Raw genomic sequence first — 27,245 nt, forward strand, 5'->3', positions numbered from 1 at the left:
AAAGTATTCAGATATGACTGCAACAGGTGCACAATACTGCACAAACATTTTTTTTTTTTAATTTCTTTTACTGGAATGAGACACCAAAGAGGGGCATTTTCCAAAAAAGTGTGCAGATGATTTTAAATTATTTTATTATGATCACCTCTGTAATACTACACACATGAAAGCAGGGAGTAGCAGCAACAATAAAGATACATGATCCAAGTTTGTGGATGAGAAATCTGCATAAAACAGAGATATACTCAAAAGTATGACTCAAAACTAAACACCCATCTTATGAATAACATGATTTAAAGGTTTCACAGACATGTTTTGTAATCATTTAGCTGGATTTCTTTTTTTGTTGGATGATCTTTTTCAATACAGTGTGTATTGCTCAGACCAGTAATTTCTTGTTACTGCTTCTTTTTGACACTAAGGAGTCTTATCACACTCACAGTATGTTAAACAGGCCTGCTTGCCAGAAAGGTTTCCATACCATTACACATTTTCTGCACATTCATGCCCTGTGTGGAAATGTGAAGTGCAGCGTCTCTGTTGGAGGGCTTGTGTGTGGCAGGCAGATATGTAACTATTTGACAGGTGTTAATGTTTTGGAACTGGGTGTTAAAATGCAGAAATACACACACATGGCAGAGTGCCAGGAAATTATGTCTTACAGCTCCGCCAGCTTCCTGTCTCCCAGGAAGGCCATACCCCAACTGTCAACACCATGAGCAGTGGCCTGACACCACGACATTTCCATCATTGTCCCGGGTTTTTCCTTTCAGATAAAGTGTTTCAGGCTCTAATAGTACATTGTCCTCACTCAACCCACTATACAGCCAGGAGCTCTTTTACACTGTAACGCCGATACCAACAAAAAAGAGTAGAACATTGAAAAGTGTTACTCAACTCTCTATCCATTATGCCTTTCACACTTGAAAATGAACATAATAACATATTCCAAATGGATAGCCTGAAAGGATAAGTGAAATACAGATCCTCTCTCCTACAGTAGGAGCATTCTTCAAACTGGGTCCAACAATGCACAGAATGTCCACTCTGAAAGCAGGAAAGAAAACATTATGCAACCACAACAGAACCTCAAAAAGCCAAATTTTTTTAAAGAGCAGAAACAAAGAGAAAAGAAGGGAGCGAACAGAGAAAGGCAAAACAGATTTACAGTACATCCTCAGAGAGATTCTTGAGACAGAGGAATGGCAGACACAGAAGAAAGCAATGACAGATCTCTTTTTCAACTGTAATTGCTTGTCATGTCGTATGCTCGACGAACAACCATCTACATTCACACATTCACATCCAGTGGACCTTTCAATGCCCTGCCAAGTGATCTGTCAGACATCATGACGAGCATACAAGGATATGCATTACGATGGGCTTGTTTGTTGTAGTTGTGGCCTGGGATGTTTCAGCAGTTCCTCTTATGATTCAATTCAGCCAGTATACTCAGGGACTGAGTTGGTCGTTTCTTGGTTGGTTAGTTCGCCCATTCCACACCCGCTGGCTGGGCTACCTGGTCCTAAGTGGTTTAAGTCTGATTCGGGCTCCTCCTGACTCTTGGCGGAGCTTTTGGAGTGAATCTTGCCAATTTCCTCCAGGGCACTTGCCAGAGAGTCAAGGTCACCAGTATCCTGGTGCCGGGCCTCCCACAGGCTCAGTATGACTGCTGAGGGGCTCCGCTGTTTAGCAAAATAGGACAGGTTTCTGTGGCGAGAGGAGGAAAAACACATTAGTGGACAAAGTGGTCATAATATACTAAGCAATGAGGCCAAGAAAAAATACACTTTAACATTGTTCATAGATTTGTGTTTCCTATACGATATGGGTTTTTACAGTGGTTTCAAAAGACATGGTTAGGGACTTCTTGACATTGCAAATGAGTCAATTGTAAGGTATGTGTGAATATCTATGGCAAAGAAATACATTTCAAGGTAAAACAGAATATTTATGTTTCACATGGTGTGTATAGTACAGTATAAGGTCATTTGCTTGTTATAGGACGTTGGATCCAGTGGAGGGCAGTATTTTTCAACAAATCTCTTTCAGCACCACTACTCTTCATTAATACAACCATACACTGTAATGTCACAACAAACTCAATGACACCCAATTACAACCAATTACAAAAGATAGACCTATGTGAGGGCAGCTGATCTGAGAGACTTTTAAGGTGCCAAATTGGCCAAATACCTCCTATTTTCCAAACAAGCATTACTCCAACAACAAAAAAATGCCTACAGATCGATGGAATAACTTTGTTTTAAATCATTAATCATTATAAATATAGACATGAAGTGAAAGGACACCAATTTAAAAAACAATGCAACAGTGTTTGCTCAGTGGTCTTGACGACGCATTTCCTTTCAATTCAAACCCTCTTGTGAATTGCTGCACTGACAAAGGGATATTTACAACATTAATAACAGAGCCCATTCTTGTGTGCTATGTTTCAAATTGCCCTTAATGTACCTCCAACAAAATGAACAATATCCGTTGGTGAACTTGACACTACATATAGGTTTCGTCATACTTTTTTCCTCACAAAGGCATTCTGTACGCAGTCCTAAATCAGAGATATTTTCAAAAAGAAAATCTAAACCAAAAGATCAGTCAGACATTTTGGACACTCACCTGTCTAAGTGAAGTTTCTGGGCTAAGAGCTGCCAGTCCTTGCCCTTAGCATTGGCAGTGTCAAAAGTGGCACAGATCCTCTGGCGGATTGACAGGGGAATTTTGAAGGCCTTGGGCCCGGTCTGAGAGGTGACGGTGCAGTCTGCCTGCATAAAAAATGGGACGGGCTCCTTTTCACTCTGGGAGGACAAAACAGACAAAAAGGGGGGGGGGGGGCAACACTGTCATTCAAAACACAAACTCAGGAGAGCTGGCTGTTCTGCCTGCCAATGAGGTTATATAAAGGTTGTGTGTGAGAATAAACATCCTCAGCAGAGAGCGAGAGAGTCAGAGCCTCACCTCCGCCACGGCTGTGTAGACCTGCAGAATCTGCTCGTGACCCTTGACCTGCCGCACGCTGATCTTGCAGGAGAGCTGGGTGGTGGCGGGGCTGTATCTCTCCAGGGAGAAGGCACAGTACAGGGGCTGCTGGTTACTGCACCACACTTGGGAAAAGGAGAATTCCTGGGTGGAGAGGGAGAGGGAGAGAGAGTGAGGGGGGGGGGGGGGGGGGATTGGGGGTAGAGAGACAAGGCAAACAAGAATGAGGCAACTTAGCTTCTAATATGCCCTCACCATAAGATGACTCAGCTCCTATCTTTTATGCGGACAGCTCTCACATGCATGACAGAAGGGTAAAGGGCTTTGAAGTCCCACAAAGCTATGCAAAGATAGCATTACTGCATGTATGAAACAGTGGATGCTGGTGGAGGTTGAAATCAGAGGATGGGCTCATTGCAATGCATGCCACCAGGCACCCCTGGTATGGAAATACTGGATGTGTTTGTAGAAGAACTGAGATCATTGGAATTTCTCAAATCCCACTTAATTCTGATAATGGAAGTTGCTCGCAGGGCTAAGTATTACACACGATGTTGCAGGAATGGGGAAATGATTGCCTTTGATGTATAATTATTTTCGGCGGTGGCGGCCACATCTGTCGGGGAACGTCCTTGACCTCCAGCGCACTCCCTTCTTTCCATCTCTGCATATTAAAGTGACCTGTAAACGATTCTTAGTGCTGCTGATGGTCGGGACCCTAGTGCTAAAAGCACTGCCTGACAATGCCTACAGAGGACTTAACCCCCTGGCTTTGATCCTCCCCAACACGCGATGGGGCAGATAATGGAGTGATGGAGGAATGATGGACGTAGAGAGCCGGGTACTCTTTAGCACTAAAAGCTGACTTGATATATGGTGCGGAGGAGAGCCATTACTCTACACCTGCTTTGTGAAAGGGGGAGGTTCACAGAGGCTGTCTCCTTCCAAAAACCTTAATAAATAAGGCAGAGTGAGGTGTCTGACTCTGCTAGGCGAAGCACAGCATCCTCGCCCTGCTTTCACATGGTACAGGCCATCATGTGGTATATTGGAACGAAAAGCACCACCCATTTCATTGAGAGTGGCACTTAGGAAACAACATTTACAGGGGAAATGTACAGAAGTATTGGACTTCATTGCTGCTGTGCACTCACAAGTGATTAAAGGTGGATTCAACAACATCCCTCTGTGATACTGGTACAAGTATGTTGTTGTAAACAAAATGTCAACAGTGTCAACGCAGGACATCTTTCTCCAGCTCAGCTCTGGAGTTCAGTTTAGACTAGCATCTGAAACAGTTTTCTTTGCTCATCAACAAGGCAGATGAAAATGGCGGTGTCAGTTGTTTATGTACTGCAACTGTGAGCCAAGGCCATTTTTTAGCAACAGTACCTGACACGTGGTAAAGGGTTTGATGCTCCACAGGAACTGTGGGACATCCTGGATGGAGACCTGCAGGCTGAAGGTGTTCCCTCTGAAAGGCAACATCTTGGGCTCCTCAAGGAGCTGCCCTCCCCTGCCCGTCTCAGTGGCCACCACTCCCTGGGAATAGAGAGAGAGAGAGACAGAGAGAGAGAGAGAGAGAGAGAGAGAGGGAAAGAGAAAGAATGCCATGCTTTAGAACCACACTTCCTGCTTGTTGACGATCACCTGTGGATGTGTCTTCCTCTGGCAGAGTCGTAATTGACTTATCACAAACATTATCACAAAATTGGCACACCCACAGAATAGCGTCGAAGCAATTTTTTTTTAAAATTTTTTTACACAACCCCGAAAACAATTCTGCTTCTCATTAGTATCACATTTGTGGCCACCATACGACAGATTGAAGTCTCAATTTAATGCATTGGATGAGCAGCATGTACTGCCTAACATCCGTCTCCCAAATTGAATTTGCAATGATGAAAGAGCTCTTTGATTCCCAGCTCTAAGGTATTCATCTGTCATCATTGTTCTCTGCTCCTGTGGGACGTTTAAATGGATGAGCTGTCTATTCCCAGCCGTCTCAATCACAAAAGGGAGAAGACAAGAAACACAGTGAGTGACTAATGCCAGGCCAGACTGATTGATTCTGACTGAATGTGTGCATTTGTGCTTGCTTGTGTGTGTGTGTGTGTGTGTGTGTGTGTGTGTGTGTGTGTGTGTGTGTGTGTGGGCAAAGTCAACAAGAACATGCTTTAAATTTTTTTTTTTTTAATAAAAATACAATAACGGGGGAGCCTGCTGGATGAAATATGACATGCCTTTTCCAGCACTTTGTCTTTCAACACAGTTACATTGTGGACGTCACTGGACTGAAGCATTTCTCCATTAATATCCAGCAGATCTCATGCATGTACAGTGGCTTTGCTATTAGAAAGAAATGATATTAAAAATTATTCAAAATATTATCAGGGCATATCAAGGCCACTGTGTTTGACCTTCAAAGAGGACATCCCGTTTGTGCAGAATTTCACATTCCCTGTCTTGAACACTGGCATTGTTTTGGAATTGGAGCCTCATGTATTCCCAATGCAGTGTGGTAGACCTAATATTGTGAGCCACAGCCAGCGACATTTGGGAGGAAATATCTCCCTCAAATGAGCCCTTAATATCATCACCAGCATCATGTTTTGATCCAGGATGTGGCCAGTGACTGACTTACTGGGAGCAACACGGACCAGAGAAAAGTGTGATTGTGCTACTAGACAGAAACCCAATGGACAGAAAGGTCTGGCATCTGCTCGCCAGCCTGGGAATTCATAAACCAAATCTCAACTGTATTTTTTAAACCCAGTTGCCGGTGACTGCTGCTACAGTACATTACAGGAAACACAAGCAGGAGCCTGCTGGGTTCTGTTCTGTTTCACTTCCTGTCTCTGGGGAAACAGAGCCAGTTGATTTACCAGATGCTAGCTGATGAGATATCAATGCATAAATTCCCTGGAGTTTTTTGGGGGGGAATTATAATCAAACTCTAACACGACATGACAGAATGATAGGGAGATGAATACACTTAAATGTCCATGTTTGTGAGTGACTTTGTTCTGCTCTATCGAGTACACTGTCTTGAAGCTGTTTCAAAATCACTGTCATTAATGTCGCACCTCTGCTGTATCATTACACAGAGACAAACTGCAATCACTGAAAAGTACCTGGAAACTATTGGAAAACAAATTTATGAGTACCTACTGTGGGAAATATTCCTTGTACTGTTCTTCTACTGCCAAAAAGGCAATTTCTCACAAAAGGAGTGCCCCATACAGAAAACCAATAATGTTGTGGTGTTCATACGATATCGGAAACTTAAAATTAAAAAAAGTTAAGTTACTGTATTTGTGTAAAGCTTCCTATTGGTTGATTTTTATACTCTCCGAGTGGGAGAGATTCCTAATTCCAAGCACACATGAACTGCTCATGAAGGCCTTCCATACCTGAAAGGCGTGCGGTGTGTCATCCACACAATAGACTCGGAGGCTGTACTCCATAGAGTCGACCCCCATGCTGCCAAACACAGCTAACTTGAGCCTTTTCACGGCCGCCTCCGTGAGGGGGTCACCAACCAGGGCATAGGAGCCAGGCTGGTCCAACAGCAGGTGGCAGCTGGTGGAGTCCATTAGACAGTAACAGGATGTTGACTCATCTTCTGCTGACATCACTTCCTGCAACACAAAAAAACACAAAGGTTAGTCTGAGGGAATGTTAGGTAGAATCTCAAAAGTCTTTCCCTGATTCCTTGTGTCCTCACCCCTCTACTCCTTCTCAAAATTCATTGGAGGAGAAGGTCAGAAGGGAGGAACCTCAGACCTTTTCCTCCAATGTTTTTTGAGAAGAGGATAGAGGAGGCTAGGAAGCAAGGAAAGATTTTTGAGATTTGGCCATTTTCATCAGTGATTCAAAATGGAAATCATGCTGTGATAAATCACAGCAAATGCACCATGGGACAATGTGAAGAGTACATCTATTAATTATGAGTTTGTTGTAGTGTTGTTGAATCATGGGACCATTCATTCAAAATTACACAATGGAATTAATTTGAAAGGCTCGAGGTAGGAGGTACGTAGCTTAAAAGTGCTGAAGTCTCCAAAAATTGAAAATCATTTTGCATGAGTTATGATATGGTATATTGCAGAACACAGAGCAGTCATTATAAACAATACACAATGTTTCATTTATGGATAGGACAGCAGCAGGTGGGAAACACTTTATTCTTTAATGATAGAATCTGTCTGTTTTATCGTCCCAGGCAGCTTATTAAAAAGATCTCCCAGACTATCTCTCTCAAACATTATTTAATGTACATTTAAAGAGAAAAAGAAACAGCAAATTGGAGAGAGTACCGTACTATTTACTCAAATACTAAGTAAAAAGGGCCAAGGAGACCGAGTATCAAATTCTGATGCCTGGTCAAGTCAAGTGTATTTGTCATATGCACAGGATACAGTTGTAAATTGTACAATAAAATGCTTACTTTGCCAACTAGAATAAAAATACAATAATAACACAATAGAAAATAAGTGTAAATAAGGCAATAAGTGTAAGATGAAGTAAGCAATATGTAGTGTGTGTGTGTGTGTGTGTGTGTGTGTGTGTGTGTGTGTGCAGACAGTCAGTGCACATTTTCTTACTGTAGGTGCAGGTGGGCAGCTAGGGTTAGGTGTGTTATGTCTTATGGCCTGGATGTAGAAACTGAATGGACGGTAGTGTCCTGAATGGCTGGGAGCTCGCCCCCAGTGATGGACTGAGCCGTCTTCACCCCCCTCTGCAGAGCCTTGCGGTCGAGTCGGTACAACTGCCGTACCAGGGGATGATGCAGCCGGACAGGATGCTCTCAATGGTGCATCTGTAGAAGTTGGTGAGGATCTGAGGGGTCATGCCAAATTTCTTTAGCTGCCTAAGGAAAAACAGGTGCTGGCGCGCTGTCTTGATCACTGTGCCATTCTGATTGGTCCACGTCCTCAGTGATGTGGACCCAGTGATGTGGACCCAGAGGAACCTTGAAGCTGTTGACTCCATCCACTTCAAGCCCCCCCCCCCCCCCCCCCGTAATCCACGATCATCTTCTTGGTTTTATTGATGTTGAGGGAGAGGTTGTTGTCCTGGCACCATTCTACTAGAGGTCTTCCCTCCTCCCTGTAGGCGGTCTCGTCGTTGTTGGTGATCAGGCCTACAACAGTGGTGTTGTCAGCAAATTTGATGATAGTATTGGAATTGTGCGTGGGTGAACAGGGAGTGAACAGGGGGCACTGAGCACATAGTCCTGGGGGGCCCCCTGTGTTGAGAGTCAGTGTGGAGGAGGTGTTGCTGCCTATCCTCACCACCTGGGTGCAGAGAGAGGTGTTCAGAGCCAGGCCCCTAAGCTTGGTGACAAGCTTGGAGGGAACAATGGTCAATGAAAAACATTCTCGCAGAGGTATTCCTATTGTCCAGGTAGGATAAGGCAGTGTAAAGTGCAATGACGGTTGCATCATCTGTGGCTCTATTTCGGCGGTATGCAAATTGGAGTGGGTTCAAGGTGTCTGGTATAGCCTAAAATTCATATCTTGATATTTTCAGACAGAGATAGATAGATAGGTACTTTATTGATCCCTGAGGGGAAATTAAGGTGTTACAGCAGCTCACATCACAAACAACAACAACAAAATAAAGTGACAATAGAATAATAGAATAAAATAGACATCTGAAACATTATATACAGTAAGAACAGTCCAGTATGATTTAATATCCCCCAGCCTGACTCTGATCACTTCTGCAGATGGCAAGTATCTGTGTTGTGCCTGAAGTCTGAGGTATACAGGGTGAAGAGGAAGGGAGCCAGAACTGTCCCCTGGGGGGTGCCAGTGCTGCTCACCACCCAGTCCAACACACATCCCTGCAGCTGTACAAACTATGGCCTGTTGGTCAGGTAGTTCGTAATCCAGGAAACAATGGGGGAGTCCATCTGCATCCTCAGCAGCTTATCCGCAAGTAGTAAGGGCTGTATGGTGTTAAATGCACTGGAGAAGTCAAAGAACATGACCCTCACAGTGCTGCCAGCCTTATCTAAATGGGAGTGAGCTCTGTGTAGTAGGTAGATGATGGCATCTTTCACACCAATGTCTGCCTGGTAGGCAAATACATGATACACAGCAAGGATTTTACCTGTTACCCAAAAAGGTGACGGTACGCTTGCTATGCATCATCAAAGCATATTTGTCAGTTTTCATTGATTTTGACTTAGGGTCTAAATATTGTATGTATTTTTGTACACTGACATTGACATTATTTAAGACATGGATTTTCATCTTAAAATGTAAAATTTTGACTGGAGGGGGTCTTTAAGACTGACCAGGTGAGTACAGCGAAATAATGACTCAAGAACAGCCTTGGCATGAAAAATGCAATAAAATGGTAGAACTTATTTTGATGTGTGGATGCCCTTGCTGGCAATGCTTGTCAGAAAACTTGCTTTGTCCTTTGGCTTGATCTCAATGAAAAGACTCATTATTTCTAACAACCTCCAAGGTTCTCCTTGCCTTTCAATACTAGAGTGAAGCCTGAGAGGGGCATAAATCTTGCATTTCTTCATTTAAGTTTCATCACCTCTTTCTTTTCCTTTTGCAACATGTACCTCCATTTTGAAACGTACAGTAACACCGAATAGAAACCGAGTGTGGCCAGGCTCCTTGGCACACAGCGGCATAAACAACCCAGCAACCTCTACATAAACCATGGGAGGTTGGGAAAACAACAAGCCGAGCACAAAAAAACAAGACAAATTAACAGATGGGTAAAAGATAAAACCTCTCTATCCAATGTTTCTTCACTTGAGGAGCTCTTCAAAGCTATACACATCTTAGATTGAATGATCCCCAGAGAGTGTAGAGGGTTTGAAATCTGCAGTGCTGGTTGGCTTATCACAGAGAGAACATACAGAGAGGAGAGAGAAATATGGTGTATATATGAACAGTGGGGTCAAGAGGCAGTCGTTAATTGAGATAGAGATCCCAGCCGCAGCTTCCTTATTGTAGCCTTGCCGGTGGTAAGTGAGTGATACATGCAAGGATGGTTACCGCCATTGTATAATTACCTTACCTAAGGCACATGTCGCAGTTTCATTGGTTATAACAACATTATTTAGGACAAAGGGGGCGTGAGGGCAGAGACAAATCTCTTCTATTCTTCTAAATAACAAAAACACGAAGCACTGACACCACAGAACAGCTAGGGGCAAAACTACAATATTCATTATTCTGACCCCTGTTCTGTTGCAAAAACGTAGCCAGCGCTACAATAAAGTTACTGTCTGCTTGGAAATGATTTTCTCCTCCTCCTTGTTTTGTTCAAAAACAAATTCTATGAACAAATAATGCAAAGTGAGGACAATGATTGTGCCTGTTAAACCCGTGGGCTAGTAAAAGGCTCTTTTTCACCCGAAAATATTATACAAATATTCAACATACTTCAGGCTAAACACCATGGAAACACACAAATGCTGAACTGCCTCGACCACTGCAATGGCAGCTTGCAAATGCATTGTGTAGCTTTGGGTTATGGTGACCAAGGCCAACAGTGAATGACAAGCAATGAGTGTCAGACAGGCTGATTCCTGTGTGTGTGTTGAGATGTGTCCTAAGCAGGAGGAGGTGGTGTGTGTGTGAGTGTGTGTGTGTGTGTGTGTGTGTGGGAGGGGGGGGGGGGGGGGGGTAGAACATGAGGCCAGGCCAGGTCAACATAGAGGCCATTTCCATGACTCTTCCCCTGATTGCCTCACGTCCACACCTATTTTGGCATGTCCATCCAGATCAGCTGGTCGATACTACCGATGTCTAATGGGCCCTTTCGCCCTGTCGTTACCCCCTTCTGACTGACACGGGCCATGTGTCTTCACTGCTATTACATGCTGTAATTGTTTTTTTCCATCTCAGCAATATTCCCTTCAGGCTTGCTGCTGTCCCCTACTAGAACTGCGGTGAACATAAGCCCTGGATCAATCCTCACACTCTCCGCTCCCAAATAGCCTTTAACACTTAAGGCACACGCAATTCCACAGTCACGTCACATAAGAGCTTACTGAGGTCAGTAGGTGAAAAAACAGATTGAACAAACCATGTTGCCAGATGTCAAGGAAACATCTAAAGAATATCCTTGACAAGGTACAGTATAAACTACAGAAGTTGTGTTTAATACAGCTTTTACACAACAAATTGAACTATTAAACAAGGAGGGGGGGGGGGGGTATTCCCAGACATATATTAAGCCTAGTGGACAAAAAAGCATTTTCGAAATAGAGAATCTCCATTAAAAGTGGGATTTAGTCCAGGACTAAATCTGTCTGTCTGTCCAAATATGCTTAATCTGTGCCCAGAGGAAACCCAAAAGTACACACAAGAGGAAGAGCTTAGCAAAGAGGAAGCTCAGAGATGAAGGAGCTTGGGGCTGCAACATACCTCCCATTTGTTGTTCTGTGTTTTCCTCTTGAGTTGGATGTTCCAGTTCTCAGCATCCACCTCAGCACAGTGAGCTATCGTCATTGCCACTGGACTGGAGAGGTCCAGGCCTGGCGGGCCATATGTAACCTCCGGTCCCAGTAGAATCTCACAGCCTTCCTCTGCTTGGACACTGAAAAAGATATTTTTACAGCAACAACTATAGCTATCATTGAAATGTACTGCAATTGACAAAATAGGGTATGGTCAAACATTATAGACACATTCATCTAGCTCAAGGTACTGCCGAATATACTGTACATCTATGCATGTGTGTATGCATGTGTGGTCCTAGCATAGATTTGTTTTTCTTATGATGACTGATGTATAGATGATTCACTTACTTAGACAAATGTACTTGCTGTAAGTCGCTTTGGATAAAAGCATCTGATAAATGTCTAAAATGTAAAAAAATGTAAATGTGTTGATATGTCCTGTTCAACCTTCTTCTTTCCTTATGTCCGTGATGTACCATATCCATACAAATGTGCTTACCATATATTGAATTTGAAGACATCCTTTCTTTACATAATCATCTTACACGTACAGTAGAACTATTCCCCATATAGAGGAAGGACAGGTTTTAGATATGCCATGGCACAGGCAGTGTGCTGCATTGTGCAGAACTAATATGCCTTTTTAAGGAGATGTGTGTGCTGGATGCTCCATGACTTTGCATATTCATCAGCCTGTTTATAATCTTGGAGTCATTATCTGTACTTTGGATCTCTCGTCGTGGTGGTGCTGCATGAAATGAAAGCAATTAATGAGGAAAAACTAATGAGGGCGGTGGACTGTCATGCAAATTCAAGACAGCAAAAACAGACAGCCTGCAGGTGTTTAGTTCCAGGAATCACCGCTGAGTCGTTAAGTCTGAGCATACAATTTACCTTCAAATTGGATCGTGTTCATTAAAAAGGGCTGACAATAAATAGTATCTGCATGTTGCCGGAGGAGGGTGGCGGGTTTTTGAAAAGGGCAAGGGAGATCAAGGCACAGCATCAAGACGCCTTCGCAAAGCTCTCTAAGCTCATATCAGTCATCGCAGATCAGAGATCTGAGAGTTGTGATTTGTCAAGATTTCCTCCCCTGAATAAAAAGCGACTTATATCCCGCTCCTCGAGTGAGGTGTAAAGTTCACAGCTTTTAAGGCGACACTGCGACTTTTAAACAAACAGGCAGGGAAATATTGTGTTTTGTAAAAAAGTAAATACAAAATAAATACATAAAAAAAAAGAGACTACAAATAACAATAAACAGACAAAAACACATTGTGCCTGACTAAAATGTGTCCTATTTCAGTAGGGTTGCCTAAAACGAGGACTGCCCAATAATGGTTTGGATGTTTTATGTTTCACGTTCCCCAGACAACATTCGTAGAGTGCCTCTCTGCAGTGAGTCAAACCCTCTCAGCAGTCTATCTGATCTACATCGCTGATTACAATAACTATTTCAATGGACCAATCTGTCAGTGTCAAGTGTCTTATTTGTGCCTCCCACTAATCATAAACTTCAAGAAAGTTTGAGCCTCTCTTTATCCTCACAGACACGTTGTGTAAGATATTCCCCCGTAACTGAAGTGCTTATCTGCATCAAGGGCCCTTCTGTGACAACCTGACTCTTGAAGTTCAGTGGCTGGGAACATCTCAATATTTCTGTAAAAGTGCACCCTTGATATGCAGACACATTCTAAACTTCCCAACAACAGTATTTTCAACATCTGAACAATGGAGTGTGTGTGTGTGTGTGTATATATAATAGCCTTACAGATGCTGGCACAAAGCTAGTGAGTCATGTGTTTTTTATATATATATATATATATAAAAGACACGACTCACTAGCTTTGTGCCAGCATCTGTAAGGCTATTAAATGAGAAGGGCTGTGCTCATTACAACCTGTCTGTTCACTGTAGGCCAATGCACTTTACTGTAGTGGGTTGATGTCAATGTAAATGTATGTTAACTATGTATTTTGCAGTGTAATGAACTCTTATGTGTTGTTTATGTGCTTGTAGGTGCTAATTATTATTATTTATTTCCTATTCATGTGTCTGACAGAAAGGTTCCTTCGGGAAAAATAATGTAATTCTGATCTAATCTAATTCTCCCATTATACAGCTACTGCCTCCGCACGCAGCCATGCTACCCGTCCTTCAGTAGTCATGATTCTTTCCCATGAGAACCCAAAGCTCACAGTCATTTGCTAGTTCAATAGTAGTCATGCTTTGGCATGGTCCAGAGAGAGCTCTGATTATCCTTGAGCCAACAGAGAAGAGCCTGATCACATATTTAATGTGAAGAGTATGGGCAAGGAGCAGATTACCTGAGCTTTTAAGTGGTGCACCACTCACGACAGAGTCCAGCAGCACCTAAAAGAAGTGCCTCTGGCTCTCATCCTCTTTTTCAATTCCACTTGTGATCATCATGAAGGTCCTGTACGCCTGCCTCCCCGGCAGTAGATGAGGTGCATTATTCAAAGTGAATGATGACTCACTCCTCCGGGACCACGGGAGCCGTGGAAAGTGGCATATCGGGCCGCGGAGAGAGGCAGCAGGCTTAATAAATGCACACATTAACATGCTCCATTAGCTTCACCTTTATTTGCTTGTACTCTCACACCTGTCTGTCCAACTGCGTTTTTGTCAATTATTAAGGCGATGCTCCAGATGTCCTGCACAGAGCCTGGGTGCATTAATCTGATAGCTACAGCTAAAGCTTGCATTGCCTCCAAGTCCCTGTTTGCTGTGTACCACATCGGCCTGTGTGTCAGCCAGGCAAGGCTAAAGCCGCATTGGAGCTATGATTTTTAATGTCACTTTTTGCTCATGTGTCTTAGCATAATCCAGTGAAGTAAAAATAGTGATTACTAAGCCAAGTCTGTGAATTACTTATTTAATCATGAAAATGATACTCACTGGATATCAAAAGAATGCTAATGTTTGTTGAGATCATAGGCAATTACCCTAGCCTGAGTTAGGAACATCCCACCTGGAGATATGTAGGCCATGTGACCCAAGGGCTTACAAAAAGGTTATAGTTAGTACCAAAAAAGGTTCTTCATTTGTCCCTGTAGGCATTTGTCCCTGTACCCTTTTTGGTGCCATATAGAACCCTTTTTGGTGCCATGTAGAACCCTTTTAGGTTCCATGTTGAACCCTTTCCACAGAGGGGTCTAAATTGGACCCAAAAAGGTTCTACATGGAACCCAAAAGGGTTCTTCAAAGGGCTCTCCAACAGGAACAAATGAAGAACCCTTTTGCAACCCTTTGCAACCCAAGTGTAGGAGAGCTCACACATCTTTTCAGCAGGACAGCTAGAATACACCCTGTTGGGTGCTTGTGGAGGCTGACCAGAAGGTAAAGTCATGTCATCCAGGTGGGCAGTCATGTCATCCTCAAGGGGAACAGAAGCACAGTCTGTGACTGTGTGTCTATACCGCCTAGCTGCCCTAGGGAGAACACCTGGCGCTCAACGCTCCAATACAACACATTTATAACTTTAAATTCACCTTTACCAAGTTAGAAGGTTGGTTTAGAAAACAGATTGCCTTGAAGTAAAAAACTATCTCAGACACTCCAGACGCAACATAACAGTCCAGACAAGACATTAGAAATAATCAATTTGGTCTGATTTCCGTCTGCACTACTTTGATACAGTACTGTATTTCTTTAAATCAACAAATAAACCACAAAACCACCATCAAACCTTGGGGCAGAGAGAACAATATCTCCAACCTAACAAAAACCAACAGTCTGCAAAAGATTTTTCTTGAACCTTTTACAGGCTTAAAAAAAAATTGTAGGAAAAATAAGCTTGAATGAAATTCTATTGCGGCATTGAGGAAGTCTGTTGGAAGAGGATTGTTTGAAGAAAGGACCCAATTCTCTGCCAGGCCTCTCTGGCTTGAGAGGATACACAGTTGATTGACAGCTCTCAGGATGACAAGCCCACGAACCACAGGGAGAAATGTCTGGAGTAAACACTCTTAGTCATATAGAGTGGAGAAAAGCGCAGCTGAAAAGGATTACTCTGGCCATACTGGGCATTCTACTCCCATTTTAGTCCTCAGCCACATGCATTTTAAGTATTTCACAGGTATTTCAAATACATTGCTCTAGAGTTGAAGAAGCAAAATTACATTTCTAAGGATATTACAAAGTAGCTCTGCTGTATACTGTATTTCACTCAGGTCTGCTGTCAGTATGGAGCATAGACAACTAGCATAGACATCTTCTGTCATAAGGTATTTTGATTCTGATTCTGATCCTTTCCAATTCTTTGGTGTTTCACATGTTTGCTTCCCTGATTTTGTTCCCATAGTGTTGTGAATGCATAGTGACAGTTCCTAGGGCTGAAGCCCCATGGGTTTCCACTGGAGAGGAAAAGCTAGAGGCCCCCTGGAGAGAAGCACAGTCCATCACAGGGTCGTTACCTTCCCATGATGGGAATGCATAATGGTCGCACTGTCAAGATGAAAGGCCTCCAGAGCCAATCATCCCATCCATACTGTATATTCCATCTGTGTGCTGCATTCATCACAAGCGAACTGGGCAGTGTGTAGTGTGTGACAAGCTAAACCTTTGGACTGTAACTACTCTAGAGAGACGGGGAAAAACTAGGCTTGACTTTGCCTCCTTGAAGTCAGTTGACTTAATGAAGGACACAAACATACACACACAAACAAACACACACACACACACACACATGCACACGCACGCACACACACGCACACGCACACACACACACACACACACACACACACACACACACACGCACACGCACACACACACACACACATACACACACACACACACACACACACACACGCACGCGCACACACACAGAAAGTTTAGCTCATGTGGAATGTAAAATTAAACATTTATTTTCCAGCCTTTTAACCTGGTACTGCACTTACCTGCCTGGTATCTACAGTATCTACTCAGACTATGTGGTAACATTGCTGTCTGGTACTTACAGTACCTTAAAGAATTGCAACCCAACTGGTAACTCCTGGTAACTCCTGTATAATAAAATGTATTACCAAATGATACATGGTACTGTGTCAATTACCTCAAAGAAACCAAAGTGTTATTCATAAAAATGTGTTTACTTCTTTTTACTTCAGTATGTACTTAGCAAGAAAGTACCTGGTACATGCCGTAAAGCATACTGACTGCATTTAGGGGAACAAGTGAACTCAACTTGCAGTAGAAACCATAAAAGGGCAGCTTCCACCAATTTCCCTCAATCTTACCTTGGTAATTAGGTCACAAAGGACACACTGAATGGAACAAGCAAGGAACAATAATCTATCCGATGTGCAACAGAATAGTAAGAAGCAACATACAGCAATGGCAGAGATGGGTTTACAGGGTTTAACTGATATAGAACGGTTCGGAAAGGCTAGATAGATAGAGGATAAAGATGAGAAAGGAGAGGAAGATTGGTAGACAGACAGACGGCCTGAATGACATGGTGATGAACTGGTCTCACCTGGCCTCGCCTTGATTGATCACCATGTACATTTCCCACGAAGTGTCGTCAGCGATGGCCCCATGGGGCACCAACAGGCTGACCCCTGCAAAACACACACACCAAAATCATCAACATACAGTAACATTCTCACAACAGCTATAAGAAACTGGAAAGAAGAACGACAAATACGATCGCTGCTGCGCTTGTGGTATTTTCAAGTATACACCAAGGTGCTCTTTTGAGTCAAGGATAGAATGGATAGGCTTGTGTCTGGATTAAACACAATATTTCAAAACAGAAGCCACACTCCAAAACATACCATGGCACTCACTTTTGTGGAAAAACCCTTCTATAAGAACCTTGGGTCTAGGTATATGGAACAATTGACCTCTTCCACTTGATTCTACTTGATTATTCTCTTCCCTTTTCTACTTCAACGATTATTGCCTTACTCCCCAGGTTGCTTTTGATGATGTTTTTTGCAGACAATTTTATCATTTGGTGTTGCATAGGAACCAAATCAACATCGAGCCTTCTACTATAATATTACTAGCCTGCTTCCGTTTACAGTGACCTGTGTAAGTTATGGGACAGTGGGCATGTTTTCTTCTTTTGGCTCTATACTCCAAAAGTTTGGATTTGAAATCAAACAATTACATTTGATGGTATTTGTGCACATATTGGTTTCACCATTTAGAAATGACAACACTTTTCTACATAGTCCCCCTATTTCAGGGCACCATAAGACAGATTCAAATTAAGCACTCATGTTTAGTATTAAGGTCGACTATCCTTGTGTATATGTATACAATAACTGCCTGAAGTCTGCAACCCATTGACTGCACCAGACACTGGGTATCTCCTCTGGTGATGCTCTACCAGGCCTGTACTGCAGCCATCTTCAGTTTGTTAGGAGGTTTTGAGGTCTTTTGCCTAAAATGTTATCAAGCAAATGCCTCCAAATTCATTGGATGGCGCTTCATCATACAGTAAGACAATAACCCCAAACATACTGCCATAGCAACTAGGGAGTTTTTCAGGGCCAAAAAGTGGAAAGTTCTTGACTGGCCAAGTCAATCTTCAGATTTAAATCCAGTTAAACATGCATTAATTTAAGGCAAAAAGATCAAAACAAACAACAACTCAAAATGGCTGCAGTACAGGCCTGGCAGAGCATCACCAGAGAATATACCCATCTTCTGGTCAATGGGTGGCAGACTTCAGGTAGCTATTTCATTCAAAGGATTGTCGACCAAATACTAAACACAAGTACTTTATTTGGACATTATATGATTTGTTTCAATACTTTTGGAGCTCTGAAATAGGGTATGTTTAAAGTATGTAAGTATGTTTAAAAAAAGTTACTTTCTAAATGGTGAACCCAATTGAAAAAAAACCCCATTGAATTAAAGCTGAGAATGTCTACTTTGACCCCATAGTAATTGTTTGATTTCAAATCCAAACTGTTGGAGTATAGAGCTAAAAGAGGACAACATGCTTCCTCTTTGCAATACTTATGAAAGGCACTGTATATAGAAATTGTTTTGTCGTACCCCTGCCATCTCTTACTAGCAGCTCAACCAGTTAGCTTTCATTAAACAAACACCTGCCACCCTGTCAGACATTGTTCTGGTGATGGCTGCCGAGGAGCCCTCCAGGACCTCTAAATCATCATCAGTGTGACAAAGCATAAACATACTCCCAAAGGACTTCACATCACATCCGAATCCTGATCACCAGTTCATATGCCACAGGAGATTGATGGATGTACACAATTAAATATTCAAAGTTGATTGTATACTTGAATATGTTATACGTGTTATATGCATGTGTGTTGATTGGTGTGAGAGTGTCTAACACTACAAGCGCCAATGCGTGTTTCCATGTTTTCCTGTTTTCCTATTTTTTATAATTGAAATAACTTTGACGCTGTGAAAGCCACATCCCCCTCCTTCCCTGACTTTCCCTCAATAATTGTTTTTTAGCGTTCAAAATCACACTTAGAAAAAAATCAGAAAGCATTTGATAATTTAATTCGATTATAGCTATTGCCGCCGCCAAAGCGTGATATAACATGATATGGTCCCTCTGCTCTTGTGTTTGAGGAAAGGCGCATAGCCCATTGAAAGGAGGAGGGCACAATGTTGTGTGCAATAAAATCAGCAAATGACTCATGTGTATAGACTTGATTGTATTTACTGTATTTACAATTCTATTCCATTACAAGTGTAACGGTGGAAGGTTAGAACTCGGTAGACAGGAGCCAATCAGGGCAGATGATTTATAGTCGGATACGAGCCTCAGGTATGTTTTTGCCCAGCTCCATTTGTAACTTGTCGCATGCGTGACGTGTCCTGTTCAGTTATCAGCAACATTCTTACTTCTAATATTTCGTGACCAGTTGTTAATAAAGCGATTGAAAAAATATATTTTTGCATATGAATGGAAAACTAGTTGGTAGAACTGTAGGATAAGAGTGTGTAAATATGAGCCACTGCTCCCCCAGCCGTGGCTCTAGCCAAACCCCGCTGTTACATAAAGACACATACAGTATTTGACTGTGCGTCTTGTGGTTTAAAGTGTACCTTTTTCCTTTTAGTTTTTCTGCTTTCAGCTCTTACTTCTACCCTATTCATCTGCAAATGTATTACATTGATCAAATGTGTTATAATTAATAAGTAAGCCCTTTAAAATATAACATGTGGTATTCTGATGATTCTCAATTCCTGAGTAAACACAACCAAAGCATTATTTTTGCATGGTATTAATCTAATTAAATGATTACACTGTTACACTAACGTAAAACAAAACTGATGGTAGAATATGTTCTCTGGCGGGATTGGTTAGTGCGGAGGACCTGATGCTCGCATCCCCTCTATAAAAACATATCTAATCTGCAGTTGAGTGTCATGTATTGTTTGGCTGCCAATTCAGCGTTAATGACGAGTGGGAACTGCAGAATAGGTGTGAGAGTGGTCCACTTGACCGTAGTGACTCTCCCACTCATACACAGCAATGGAGGTGGCTGATTTCTCCCAGCCTCTCCAGTGGAGTCAAGGGCCACACACAGACACACACACACAGACACAGACACACAGACACACAGACACACACACACACACACACACACACACACACACACGTACTGTACAGTACACACACACACACACACACACACACACACACACACACACACACATACAGTACATGTACATGTACATACACGCACACACACACACACACACATGCACACACACACACACACACACACACACACACAGGCCCAAGAGAGGTATTGACCCTGACAACTATGACAGTCCTCGCAAACTCATCTAATCCCTCCACTTGTAGTCGCAGCCATGATAAGAGCCTGACCCCTGTTTGCCTGGGAGAGCTGTATGAGAATGTAGAGGAATAACAAACAGCTTGTTCTCTCTACCAATCTTGGCAACAACATTGACAAATCCTAGCAACAGCTCCCATAAACCAATAATATTAAAGAGCCTTGGCTTCACCACCCCTAGATACAGTGTATATTTTAGTACATATTCATTGACAGTGTCACTGCTTTAATGAATCAAGTGTGACTCGAGAAACTAACATTTCTCACACTGTAGGGTAGATACATCTAGCAGTAGAGCCATTGTTGTCAGAGAGTGCTGTACTACTTGCTTAAGCCTGTTTGTCTCTCTGGAGAAATGTATAGATCCTCTTTTTATAGCAAAACCTTTTTCACCTTCGTATATACAGGCAAGTCAGTTAAGAACAATTTCTTATTTACGACGACGACCTGTCTTGCATATTCAGTACAGTATAGCTTACCAGTATTAGGCACCACCAAGCGGCCACCCAGATGCCCAAATACGCCTGGGGTCCTCAGCTGATCATTGGTGGGGGTGAAGGGTCCGTTGGGTGTGAGCAGGCCCTTCTTGCGTCTCTCCACGGTGCTGCAGTGGTCTCGGTTCAGCCCTCTCGGGAAGGTCTCGGGATGATGGGCTTTGGCGTGGTGGTACTCCGCTCTCTCGGCCACACCTAGTGAAACCATAAAGGAGCTCTGAACTTTGACCTTGATGTCTGGCAGGGGGTCAAAGAGCTCTTTGTCTATGGAGTCCTGGAAGCAGATGGGGCTGCTGTACGTCCGGCCCACTGTTAAGTCTGGCTGCATCGAGGAGTTCAGAAGGAGGGGGTTTCCTACAGAGATGGAGAGATACACACAGCCACATAGTCATGCTATCATGTGAAACCCCTCACCGCTGGATCTCTCCCAGCCAGCCGCCGCTTATCGGGCCGCCGGTAGAAACAGAACGGCTCATAAGCCATTATTGGACCCCTAATAGTAACATGAGGCACTATTGGCTTATGGCACTATTGGCCCAAAAGCGTACCACTCATGATGGCCTGACAGTTGGCATGCCACTAGTAGACCTATGTTGGCATGTCAATGGAGAGCCGGTGGTTGACACATGCCGATGATAGACCGACGTCGGCATGCCATTGGTAGATGGACAGTTGGTATGCCAATGATGCCATTGGTAAACCACCCCGTCGGGACGCCAATGGTAGACAGATGTCTGCTTGCCAGTGGTAGACCGGCTGCCATTGTGAATGATGGACCAATGTGAAGTGCCAGTTGGAGACAGTCAGCATTCAAATGGCAGCCAACAGTTGGTCTGTCAAAGGTAGACCACTGTAGACATGCCAATGGTAGATTGATAATCAGCATGCCAACAGTAGGCCGATGATTGGTATGTCAATGGAAGACCGATGATGGCGTGACAGTTATCGATCAGATAGACCAATGGTTTGGCATGCCAATGGTAGACGGACAGTTCACCCCATAACCCTGGTATGTAAAGACTATGTAAAGACTATATATATATATATATATAGTCAATATAATAATTAATTGTTATAATAACAATATAAAGCTCGGTAAAGGAGAAGAAAAATTGTGAAAGGAAGAGGAAATATAGTGGCATGGTAGTGGTAAGAGGGTGGCATGGTAGTGGTAAGAGGGTGGCATGGTAAGAGGGTGGCATGGTAGTGGTAAGAGGGTGGCATGGTAGTGGTAAGAGGGTGGCAAAGGAGCGGAGAGGATGCCTTGCCAACCGCCAGAGCAGTGTGTCACCAGTGGATTGACTCAGGGCCTGTCACGGGTGTCGCCTTGCCGATGAATACCGATATGAATACTCAACTAGCCCATGGCAGGATGACAACGGACCACTGTTTGTGGTGTCGGCTTATCGCTGTTGGGCCATTGTGAAGTCGTGAAGTAGTCGACAAGTAAAATGCTGTCAACAGCTTTTGCTGATAGAAGGCCACTCATGGGTCACCACCAGCTTGCTAGCTGGGCTATGTCTCAGCTGATGAAAAGTTAGCTTTAGTACCAACAACATCTCATGTCAAGGTCACGTGACCTGATCTGTGTTACTGTACAGTAAATAAACTGGACATACACTACTGTTGCAGCCATCCGAGCCACCGAGCCAAGCACGGTCAGAGGAGTAGATTTAATTACCAAGCAAACACAGCTTGGCTTCCATTATCCATCTGCTTGAGTCCGTTTCTCCCCCACACAAAGTCACCCTCCTGTAGGACACCTTCCTCTCTGGCTGTGGGGCAGAGGGGGCTGAAGGGTCTGGGTGACCGTCCTGTAAACGAGAGGGTCCTTCAGCTCGCAGCGTGGACTCGTCAGGCCGTGGAGGGGGGTGGGACGGGGGTCCTCAGCCATTGCCATGAGACTGCCAAGGCTGACAAACAGAGCGGGAGATGCAGCACATCTATCTGGCACATCCAGACATCCGTGTGCCCCAGGACTCCACACGTGCCAAGATAACGGCGGAGTCACAAAGTCCTTGCTGCCCAGCTGTTGCCTGGCGAGGGGTACAAGGCGGGAGGCTAATGTTGTTTTATTTTTAGGGAAATCATTAATTACTGGGGGGGCTTGATCTGTGTCACGCATTCACAGGTTCGTTTTCCACTCACTTCACGACTAGAGGATGTTCTTCAGCCGTGTGCTGCTCTTCATTGTTACATCATCTATTATCTTAACCTTCATAACACGATGAGGAGTATTTACGGTAGAATACAACGTAAAAACATTTCTAGAAACCTATAATGATATGATATGATGTTTATAACATGCTGTACTAAAAGCAAATTCCACCAACCTTGGTTGTGTGGTCCTTAATAAATGATTTGATTTGATGATGATAGTTATTTTTTCATATAACATTTGCTACTGCAATATGCTGTGAAATTCCGTACGTCACAAACTGCAGAATGTAAACAAAACTGGAGACACTTGTCATTTGTGGAGACAGGCGTCAGCGTTATAATTCCTAGCAAAATTCAGCTGGTTGCTAATTAACGGTACATTTTTGTAAATTACTAAATTTGCTAAAATTACATATTTACCCACCAGATTAACCTTTGCTAGCAATCATAACAGTGATGTCTTTCTCCAAAAATGACGAGTGTCTCCAGTTATGTTTATGCAGTTTGTGACGTACGTACTGTATACGTACAGAACTAGCGGGCGGACTCTCATCAAAATTCAACCTCATACAGCATGCCATAACCAGAAAAGTGCATTCAAGTGGACATTACTTAAACCTTCAACCTGACATCTGATCAGGCATGTGTTTTTTTTCTTCAGTCCAGTGGAGAATAATCTGATTATCGCTTGAGTGTGCATCTAAAATGGTGCAGCGAAATGGAATTGCAGGAGTGGGGCTGAGATAGAAGTTAATGAAATGGACCTCAGGTTGAATACCTTGAGGGATAGGTTGGGAATTGGAACCTCTGATTAAAAATCACTCAGAGGCGGTGGTAATGCAGGGAGACAGGGTCAGGCCCAAAGACTCATTCACCAGCTTTAACACTTAACATCTCATGCGGCAGGAGCGAGCTGAAACATTTAAGAGCTTTTTTAAAGCAATTACATGGCATGAAGCGCTACTGATTTCCTATTAAAGAGCAGACTTAAAAGGTGTTTTTTTTTTCTTCCTACAGTCTGTGTATCACCATCTGCTGTTATTTGTTCATGAAATAGTGAACCTGAATATTTTTCCCTCTCAAAAAAAGTAAAAATCCAGTGATGAAATGAGAAAAGGGGAGAGAACAGGGCTATATTTCAGAAGCTGCTTTAGCGGGTCTGATGGAGAGGTGGGGAGGGAAATGAGATGGAGTGATCTAGTGGCCGATGGAGGGAGGGAGAGCACAGCAGGCGGCTGGGGGAGAAGCTGGCCTATTTAAATAGGATTGATGGGCTGCCGGATGTGGCCCAGCTCTGTCCCCCTCCCCCCCCTCTCCTCTCCCCTTCCCCCATGGCGAGGGGGTGGGCATGAGTGACTTCTCAGGCCTTGGGAGTGGAGTGGTGCAGTGGATGTGGTGGTTCTCAACATGAGGGCTCCTCCAGCAGGGAGCCTTTCACACCGCTGTCACGAGCCACAGCCAGGATGGATGATCCAGCCGCTGCGATGGCTATCACTTGTGGTAACCCAGAAGTGTCACTGACAGTAATATGAATGCCTGTAGCAAAGGCTGCCTAGGACACAGCCACAGGCCCAGACATGGGTTATGAACAAAAGTTATTGCTGCGCGTGATAAAAAAATAAATAAATGGAATTGATGTTCACTGTTCCATGCTGTTCACATTTATCCGTGGGATTCGGATGGGACCAGGGCTAGGACCAGCTGATGTGTGGTCTACAGGGGGCAAGAGCGAGTGTCCATCAACCCTTGATGATCCATCTCAGGAATAACATAGGGACCTGGTCTTTCAAAGTAGAAGGACAGATCCTTTTCACAGATTACAAGTGTGTAAATCCTAAAGCAGATGTTGAGGGTATGCACCGTGCCGGGCCTGCTCAATGCAAACACATGCCATCAATCACCGGGACAGCCTTGTCTGTGAGAGTCCTTGACAAATGCTGCCATTTGGCCTCGTGTGCGACAGTGCGTATCTCCATAAAAAGCGAACGGCACTCACCTTGTCTGGTGGTCTTGAAGTTGAAAGACTGGAAGCCCCCGGTGAGCGCCGACGAGTCGATGACGTCGACGCCGTACTCGCTCTGGTTCTTCCTGTACAGCATCACGGCCACCACGAGGACGGCCACGGCGATGACACCCGCCCCTAAACCAGAGTAGAGCGCCACGTCGTTGGAGCCATCCATACCTGGTAATACACGGACGGACACAAACAGGAATTTCATTGGTTGGTTGCTAAACTAAACCAATAACATGTACTGTAAGAAAGCGTTGCTAGGACACAGAGAAATTGAATAGGAAATGAAAGGATGGCGATGGTAATGATTCTATTGTGGCAGAATGCAATATTTCTAATCATAATTGTTTTCGTTTATGTCTTTGAACAGTGTGACAGGGTTTATTTATAGACTCAAGATATGATGGCCTGTTATTAAGGGCTTTTTCAGGAGGAAGGGGGTACTTTTGAAAACCTGCAATTCTCTGCTAGGGCTGTCCTATGGTCCCACAGTTCTCTTTAACTGCTTAGCAGCCTTATGCTCCAGCACTGCATGAGGCACTGTAGGAGGTAATCACAGAGAGTATTACCCTTTCCTACACCACTGTCACACAATATACTAAAGCTAAAGCTGGGAGGGGGGGGGGGGGGGGGGGGGGGTAATTACTCTTAGACCCACAGGTCTATATCCAATTGGCCTAATGTATTGTACATCTCACACAAGAACCAAATGGACCAAATAGCACGACCCTATGGTCAACCAACAGTCACAGGAAATGATCAGAATCAAATGAATTCTGAGTACCTCCGGTTAGTATGATCACTCCACCAGATGCTTAGCGTCCCCTTCAAGCACTATCGTTTGAATCCTATCGGCCCGGCATGCATTACCAAGCAGGCAGGGAGCGCACGTTATACAGGAGAGAGCCAGACTAATGAAGTCTCATTAAGCCCAGTGCGGCACTAGTGTTCGGTAGCACCTGACAGTCATTTTCGGGGGGGGGGCGGGTGTCAGCAGGCAAATTCGTCAGAGAGCTGCTGAAACGCACCAAAGGGAATACGAGGGACACGCCGCTAAATTGGTCAAATTAGCCCGTTTGCAATGATTACACTCCATTAATCCCACAATATAGCACATGTTCACTTGTCACAACCAATCCATCTCCTGGAATCCGACAAGGGAAAGTACGTTGTGATGTCACTCTTGTCAAGGGTCGAGAGAGCCGAGTAATGACTTGATAGGAGTCGGATCACTCTGGATGTTCTGGATAAAACGTATATAAATCAAAGGTGTTAGGCTATTAACCAAATGGGTGGGCGTTTCAAAACCCCCCAAAAAACTAAACTCTGGTATTGATTCTGGTTCGTGCGACAGGAATATCTTTCATCTAGCTACTGTTGTGACAATTGTCCCTTTTTTGCATCCCCCAAAGTCTGGGAGCCGTTGTTGGCGGTTGAAGATAAAAGGAATTCAGAAAGGAAGACTCACTTTGAGGTTTAACATCATGCAGCAGCTTTCGATCTGCAAAGACAGAGAGACAGATTAAGAAAGAGAGAGAGAGGGAGACAGAGCGAGAGAGAGGGAGAGAGAGAGAGAGAGAGAGAGAGAGAGAGAGAGAGAAAGAGATAGAGATGTGATTAAAGACCAGTCCTGTGAAAGATAACTAGAGCACTTCTTTGATTCCCATCACGCGTGATGTCCCACTGCTGAGTTGGGCGAATTGACTGGCCAAATAATGATGCCAGGCATCATTACCAAACTCATATCACCATGGGTAGAGGTGGTCGAGGGAGAGATTGGTAAATGGGTCTGAAAAATGCTTTTCAGAGCATAATTATTTCCCTTCTTCAAAGGGGGTGATGGAAATTGGCAAATTCTTTTTGAAAAAATGTACCACTGTTTACTATGCACTAACCTACCCCAGAAAATACCAACTGTACTTTTTTGAAAACTGCAGACAACATAATGATGTCTCTCTTTCTTTCATTCTTTTCACACTGCACATACTGTATACTGTATGTGCTCTTTTTGTTTCCTTTGTTAATGAGCCTAGCTATTTCTAGTATCCGGTATATTAATGGGCCCCATTTTGACAATGCAAAAAGTGACATTAGTAAAGAGGGGGACTGCTCCCAATTCTTAGTACACAAGAGTGATTCATTCATGGATGTTGAAATGAGGCATTGCAGTTGTATGACGCATACAATGCAATCACAAAGAGGTTGCGTTCCAAAGATGTTTTCCACAAACAGCTCCTCTTGTTGGCATTGTCCAAAATGGCACCCTCCCTCCTACTTCCCTGCGAAGCGATGCTCTGGTGATACAGGGGACGTTTCCT

At 43.6% G+C, this 27,245-nt stretch overlaps 1 protein-coding gene across 1 annotated transcript in view; it reads right to left on the minus strand.

Moving 5' to 3' along the window:
* Positions 1-1,439: 1,439 nt before the first annotated feature.
* Positions 1,440-27,245, minus strand: part of unc5db (unc-5 netrin receptor Db) — a gene marked incomplete at both ends in the record, with an annotated part of 108,358 nt that continues 82,552 nt past the window's right edge. The window contains 10 exons of the mRNA XM_083673748.1: positions 1,440-1,710; positions 2,638-2,816; positions 2,977-3,141; positions 4,390-4,539; positions 6,411-6,638; positions 11,406-11,577; positions 16,938-17,022; positions 20,742-21,110; positions 24,913-25,098; positions 26,396-26,428. Of these exons, the coding sequence (XP_083529874.1) occupies positions 1,440-1,710; positions 2,638-2,816; positions 2,977-3,141; positions 4,390-4,539; positions 6,411-6,638; positions 11,406-11,577; positions 16,938-17,022; positions 20,742-21,110; positions 24,913-25,098; positions 26,396-26,428 (1,838 nt within the window). The remainder of the gene's footprint in view (positions 1,711-2,637; positions 2,817-2,976; positions 3,142-4,389; positions 4,540-6,410; positions 6,639-11,405; positions 11,578-16,937; positions 17,023-20,741; positions 21,111-24,912; positions 25,099-26,395; positions 26,429-27,245) is intronic.

This window comes from Argentina silus, assembly GCF_951799395.1.
Source record: "Argentina silus genome assembly, chromosome: 7".
NCBI lineage: Eukaryota > Metazoa > Chordata > Actinopteri > Argentiniformes > Argentinidae > Argentina > Argentina silus.